This window comes from Engraulis encrasicolus, chromosome 6 (assembly GCF_034702125.1).
Source record: "Engraulis encrasicolus isolate BLACKSEA-1 chromosome 6, IST_EnEncr_1.0, whole genome shotgun sequence".
Classification (NCBI taxonomy): Eukaryota; Metazoa; Chordata; class Actinopteri; order Clupeiformes; family Engraulidae; genus Engraulis; species Engraulis encrasicolus.
The window spans coordinates 49,455,180-49,462,679 of NC_085862.1; the positions used below are offsets into that span (position 1 = coordinate 49,455,180).

Here is a 7,500-nt window from a genome sequence, read left to right on the forward strand (position 1 = left end):
GAAGAGCCGGGAGGGCCTCAAGACCAGGACAAGCTGCAGGTGACCTGGAAATGCACCCTGTTGTGGAGAAGAGTGGTGTAGAGTAGAGTGGAGTAGAGTAGAGTGGATACAGTGGAGTAGAGTAGAGTAGAGTTAAGAAGAGTGGACTTGGACTTCTCATGGACTTGTGTGTGACAGAATAGCATTAAAGGATAACTTCTGCCAATTTCGACATGCAGTTGGAATGCTCACACTACCCTGGACTTGTCAGTACTATTGTACTACCTGAGAATATTCTTTATTTCTTCAGCCTTTTCTGAGATCCTGGTCATTGTAATGGGGGCAGAGTTTGTTTACATTTATTCCCAATAACATCCAAAATGTTATACCGCATCAGCAGACAACTAGCAAGCAGTGATACATTTTGGGATAATATTTGGAGTAGGCATAAGTTAAGAATTTTTTTATGTAAACAAAGTCTGCCCCCATTAGAACCGCTCAGATCTCTGAAAGGGCTGAGCTGAAAAATGCAGCATTACCGGGTACTGACAAGTCAAGGGTAGCGTGATTAAAACAACAGCATATTGAAATTGGCAGAAGTTCTCCTTTTAAAAAAGCATAGCTATTGCTATAGCATTATAATAACACCTAATGTTGACAGCATGTAGAGTGCCCCTCTACTCTACTACTACAGCAGGCGTGGAGTGGCTCACCGCTATCCTGGCTAAGGAGGCCTTGACCGAACTCCATTTGTCCCTGCGACGATCAATGATGATGACGAAGCCAATGCTCGCAGCATCCAAACTGCACAAAGCGAAGAAAGACATAACAGTTAAAGAGAAAAGAGAATACGAAATCAATGAGCAGGACAGAGGAACAACAAGGGCTTCTGATAAAAGGAGATATGTGTTTTCATTGTGTAGTCTGATAGAGCAAAATGTCTTACTGAAATTACCACTTGTTACACTTCCACAAGACTCTTATCCCAAAATGAATGCAACCCCATATAGTAACCAAGCTCCAGAGAGGCGCAGTCTCAAAAAGTGTGTGATAAAAATTGGTGCATCCCATTGTAGGCTCTTAGTGCAGATGGGGTCGCTGGTGGGCCTATTCACTATTTGCTCAAAATACTCAACTACATCATAACAACATTGCTATGAAAGTACCAAGAGCCTTAAGTAACAGATTAAGACATAGCCATTACAGTTTTGGTGACAGTAAGGTAATGACATAGGCTCTGCGCTAAGGGGTTAATATTGAAAGAATAAGGAAGAATCGAATTTAATTAAAGAGAAATCAGATCCAGTCTTCCCCAGTCTGATCAACATACCAAAGCATTGAATGCTGACACTGCTGTAATGTCTGTGAGTTATTGTATGACATGAGAGAAGATGGGCAACACTGAAATAAGTGGTGTCCTATCTGCTCATCAGTTAGAAGGCGCTGATGATGCTATCGCCACAGAGTGACGCATTTCACCTGGGAATGCTGGTCAGGTATGTGACGACATTCAAGAAGTCATCGTCGGGCACGTCGCTGAAGGCAGAGTATTCTGGGAATGTGATGATGGGCGCGCCATCTTTTCCGCGGCCCCCTGTACAACACAGAGAGAGAGTTTAGTTTAGTTTAGTTTAGTTTAGTTTAGTTTAGTTTAGTTTATTTGATAGGGACAGATACATAACATGTAGGTTGCATAACAACCAAACAGCAAGCATCATAGCATTTATAGCCAAAAGCTAATTTCCAATGCCCGTCCCTAGTATCATCATCATAATCATAACGTTCATATCAGCCCTCATTATCAGCATAAACTTAAGGCTCCTTTTCAGCGATAAGGATTGCGAGAGAGACAGATAAGATGGCAACTCTGACACCCTCACAATAGCCCTGCAGGAAAACATTACGAACAAACGGTAGTAAATGAGGGGGTAAAGTCCAGTCTGTTAGCATTTCTCATTAATGAACTTACAACCATCATAAATCACAAATCACATCTCCGTACGTCATAAAACAGCCCATAAACAACATGGGGAGGAAAAGCTTTTTCCATGACTCTTTGGGAGGAGAGAAAGCAGACTTTGCCCATCTCGTGCTTTGTTTATAACCAATACACAAGCCTTTGTTGTACACATAAGATCCTACAAGGAAAATGTCATTCTTTTCTTTGATAGGGCCCAAAATTTGTAACTATAAACTGGCTGGCATGGTTGTGTCATTAGACTGCAAATCCTTCCATAATGATGCACCAAGCCCCTGGCTAGGAAGAATGCTTGCGAGAGGGCCCATGCCTAGGATGTGTATACAGCATCACTGGGTAGTGTTTTAAAATGACGTTTACAACATTGCTTTAGTGCTTCTTTGATTTGGAACAGGGGAAAGGCCCTGAAATCGCTCGAGATCTAACTGAACTACCGCAAGGTTTGGAAGAGCAGACCATAACTTGAATGAAGAGCAATTCCTCTTCAAACCTGAAACAAAAACTACTGAGTTGCTTTGAAAGCCCAACATCTTGTGACAGAACTAGCAGAGTGAAACTGCAGTGAAATATCTCTGGCTGTTTATTAATGCTCTCTTTCGTTCACAAACAACGGCATACATTTACTAGTAGGTCTAGATGATTTATGATTGCAGTATTTCATGTTTGCAATGTTAATGACCACCTCTGGGGGTCCCATTGTAAAAACATCTATGACGAGAGTTGAACAGTATGCAGGATCATGTGTCCTAAAACCTAATACTGCAAGACTCTAATGTTGTCAGGCTGATCTGGCGTCATACAGAACTTGAACCAAATAGACTGTATGGCAAGCCTTCAGGCAGACAAACATGGAATTGTAAAGTAATATGTCATATGTATCGACACCATGTGATCTAAAAATAGCAGCACTGCGAGACTTGTGTGTCTCTGAAATGTGTGGCCTCTGGCCTGAAGAGTGCTGTGTGTCGATAGCCTTCGAGGAAACAGCCCTACTCTCACTGCTGCAAGTCTATCACACCACAAGATGGTGCTGCTGAGCTATGTCTTCCCTCGAAACTATAATGTCTCCATAAAAAAAGAAATGTGTACTCAAAAGTCAATGCTGCAAAAACAAACTAATGTGGTACTGCATAGAATGTTACAGCAATGTCAAAGTATCCATACAAACTGAATTTTCAACAATATAGCAAGAATAACATTGCTCTCCTGTGTCCCAGGTGAACTCAATGAGTCATACACAATAAAAAAAGAATAACAAAAAAAGGAAAAGCTGGGCTGATTTGCTGCATGCTATCCTATGTATTCTCAGACAGAACAAAGACAAGTATTTTTTTCTCAGCACTGCAGTGAAGACACACCACACTATGAAAGCTATGCTCCACAAATGCTGAGGGCACTTCGGTAACACTGCACCCAAGTAGAACAAGGAGAATCACTACAGCACACACAAAAAATTAATTACTTCATCGTAACAGATATTGATTGCGGTCAGTGAATCGTGAATTGGATGTCTGCCGTACTGTAAATCCAAGTGGTTAGATTATCTCTGTTTTGCACACATCTGTCCTTTCTAAGATTTGTTGAAAAATAGTAGCAAGTATGATAGTTGCACACTGAGGAAGGCACACGCCGAAACGCGTCAGTGCACAAAAATAAAGAAAACAATTGATGCAGGGTGCGCCCCCCCTTTTCTTTGATTAAAAAATAGTAGCACAATATGTGTTTCATTCTCTTATCAGTGAATTTCCACGTTAACATTTTTTACAGGATTTTTCAGTGCATGAACGTGAATGTGAATGTGCGTGCACACACACACACACACACACACACACACACACACACACACACACACACACACACACACACACACACACACACACACACACACACACACACACACACACACACACACACACACACACACACACACACACACACACACACACACACACACACACACACACCGAGGCACCAAGGCAAGACAATACATTTCCTTCAACTCCAGCTATCCCTCAGTCTAACTGAAACATCTGATCTCCCAGCACAATAACCACAGCTTATCACATGGATACAATCCCAGAATAGGACGCTGTGCTTAGGTGTTTATCTTGTGCTTTATCTTGATCACAACTCTGTGGAACAACTTTTAAACATCACTTGATAAACACATGGTACTTAGACGAAACAATAGCCCACCTGTCTTGTGAAAGGAGTCTTTTTATATCCCTGAAAGTCAAATCAAGTTCCTCATCCTTTGAGGTAGGCTACTATCAGGGCAGTAACCAAACATTTTCAAATACTAAGGTCAAATACTGCCTGCTGTACTGCATGCTGTACATTTAGAATGCTTCAAACAATTCAGTCAAACATTTAAGTTTGTTTTCATTAATCACTGCCTTGAGGATAAATGGGGATGGCGTATACAGACTGAATTTATCATTGTTGATCATATATCGATTTTCATCATAAATACATTTTACATTACTGAAAAAAAATACTGAGGACATGACCTCTGTGTCCTCAATGGTAGTTACGGCCATGACTACTATGGCCCAGGGCTTCTTTCCTGGCACTGCACCTTTTGTTTTCATCTTATCCCTTTTAGCGCATGGAAAAAAATGTCAAAATAGCTCGACGTAATTCAAAAAACACCTGTAGCTGGAATGAAGTGTTGGCGCTCTGCTAGCCGTATACTTGGACAGCATGTACGCTATGGCAGTGAGGTGGAGCTTTAAACCACAGCTTACACAACACAGTGAACATCAGCAGATATGTAGCTATTGTTTATGATTATGATCCCATTACAACTATGCTGGTAAATAGATGATATGCTAATTAATTTATATTAATAATAAATGATCCTCAACCTCAACTAATTTTATTGGAGGGAAGAGGAGTTTTCAACTATGGCTACAGGTTACGGTAAAGATTTAACACATCTATTGCATGAACTGTATGCGAACAAATAATTATGCATGAAGTAATTAAGCTTCTTGTGAAAATGATGAGTTATGTTTGGTGTATTGTGAAGTGCTGCTTTAACCGATAACAGTACTTCTCTGAGGCCCTACGTATTGCGGGTTCTGGGCTGCTATGCCGGAGACCCAGGTTTGATTCTGGTCAAGGTCATTTGCCAACCCTTCCTCATCTCTCTCTCCCCAATCGTTCCCTGTCCATCTTCTACTGTGCCGTCATAAATTAAAAAAACAATATCTAAAAAACAGTACTTCACTGCAGAATCAAAAGCAAGTATGCAACCATGAATGCATTCTGATTTAGTTCGGATTGTATTCTTTTTACTCTAAGAAATACTGTATACTCTGACATAATGTGGCATGTGCTTTAAAGCATTTTTCCCCCTCCAATGTATGGTGTATGTATCACGTATATAAAAGTTTACTCCCAATGACAACAACGTTGTCAACAGTGATTGTGGATGCAAGATAGAAACATGCGACTTTGTAACTCTTTGTCTTTGTAACTCCGGTCATTGTAACATGACATAATCGAGCAAGCCCAGCTGGCAGAGAGTCACAGGACCACACCAGCCCCCAGTGGCCCTGACATGGGTGGGAAGGAATGGAGACGCTCTCTCCCTCTCTCTGGAGCTCTCTCCTCTCTCTCTCTGTATAGATCTCTCTCTCTCTCCCTCCCTCTCTCTTTACCTCTATCTCTTTCATGCCTTTGTATCTCGCTCTTTCTCTCTCTACTTTTCGTCTCTACCTGTCGCCAGGTCTGTCTGCCTGTCTGTGTATCTCTCTCCATTCTCTCTCTCTCTCTCTCTCTCTCTCTCTCTCTATCTCTCTCTCTCTGTCGGCCCACCCTCTCTCTCTCACTCTGTCTCTGTCTTGCTCTCCTTTTTTTCTGGTCAGCGGTCACGGCACTCCACCCACATCTGCAGCCTCCGCAGTTCTCTGCCTGTGGGAGAAAGAGGCACTTGCTAGACGGCCACTCTCCGCACCAGAGAGACGAGAGGCCATTGGTCTGCAGTCTGCCCTGCCTGACCACACTACACTACACTCAGCATTCCACCCACTGACCCTGATGTGGTCCGCGCTGCCGCTGGCAACCAGCTTCTGGGAATTCATTCTACTACACACTGCAACTTTACTCTGCAACTCACTCTGTGATTTATAATTTCACTACTGTAGTGTTATGCAGTGTATTCCACTAAAGGAAATGATTAATACTCAAAAGGTGATGTACTGTAATATGTCAGAAATGCATGTCCTATGGAGTAGAGACATACAATGGTCCTCAGAGATTGAGAAAGAAAAATAAATTAAAGGACAAATGTTCACTGACTTCAGACCTTTACTTGACAACCAGTGTGTATTTTTTCTCTGAACAGAAACAGATTTTCAATGCCTGCAGTACCTCCTCTGGTCATAATTCACCATAAAGCACCTTCAAATCAGAGAGTTGTAAGTCTAAATTGCAGACTGCAAAATGACCCTGGAAACGCTCAAATTCAGGAGCTTAACCACAAAACATTTGGAGAACTATTATTACAGCATTAAAACGCTATTACAGAAATGCGATAATACATGCCTCCATTTTTATTGACACTGCCTCAGGTTTCATAAAATCGACTACTGTCAGTGTTGCCAGATTGGGCTGCTTGGGATGGCTGGCTGCGGATAAAAACAGGAAAAATCGTCCATTTGGCGTTTTTTTTTTTCAGCAGTTTTATGCCCATAAAAATCAATGCAATTTATTGAAATTGGGCGGAATTTAGTGCTTCCTGGCGGTTTTTGAGCACCTTTTGGGCAGGATTTGACCACACTCATCTGGCAACACTGACTACTGTTGCAGAGCAGATCCACAACAGACATGACCTAAGACAGCTCGGCCTTGATCGGAGGGTTCAGGAAACCCTCTTGTTCAGCTGGAGTGCTGTGTGTGTGTAGCTCTCCTCTCATTGATTTCTGATGAGGAAACCATAGACCAGGGAGAGCACGCGAGGAGCACCTGCTGAGGTAATTCGATCCGGGTTACGTTACGTTTCAAATCAGCCGCAAACACACTCTGGCTGCGCTTCACTCTGTCAGGCTGTGAAGCCAATCGATGCATGGAACGATCAACATATTTTTTCAATGCTGTTGGATCAGATGTGATGAATTCTATTGACCTCCTATAATATATCATATTTGAATTTAGCTTCTCTCTGAAATCGATGCATGAAATGGTCATCTTCTTTTTTTTCCAATGCTGCTGAATGTGATGAATTCCGTTAACCTCCTTGGAAGTCATTTAGCTTCTCTCTGCTATACTTGTAGACCAATAAAATAAATGTCAATAAAAATGTCTTGACTTTCGATGCCATGCCATGTTTAATAGGTTAGACTTTACTGCCTGTCACGGCCTGAGGCAAACAATGGCATTACAATGTGGCCGTTAAGGGATGTTTAGCTCTAGCTGGAAGTTATTAGCTGGCATTAGCATTGATTAGCAGAGCTAATGACAGCTGTCTGGTGATTTACACAGGCCCTGCTCTGGACAAAGGTCACATAACAGAATGGCCTCTCTCATTAATAATGTAA

At 41.9% G+C, this 7,500-nt stretch overlaps 1 protein-coding gene across 6 annotated transcripts in view; it reads right to left on the bottom strand.

Annotated features, from left to right (window-relative positions):
- mcf2l2 (MCF.2 cell line derived transforming sequence-like 2) overlaps positions 1–7,500 on the bottom strand; it is a 99,838-nt gene that overhangs the window by 58,010 nt on the left and 34,328 nt on the right. For all 6 annotated transcript variants that reach the window (XM_063201839.1, XM_063201842.1, XM_063201837.1 and 3 more), the window contains exons 3-5: positions 1,459–1,573; positions 693–783; positions 1–57 (exon numbers count right to left, since the gene is read on the bottom strand). The exon at positions 1–57 is cut by the window's left edge. In XM_063201839.1, the coding sequence (XP_063057909.1) occupies positions 1–57; positions 693–783; positions 1,459–1,573 (263 nt within the window). The remainder of the gene's footprint in view (positions 58–692; positions 784–1,458; positions 1,574–7,500) is intronic.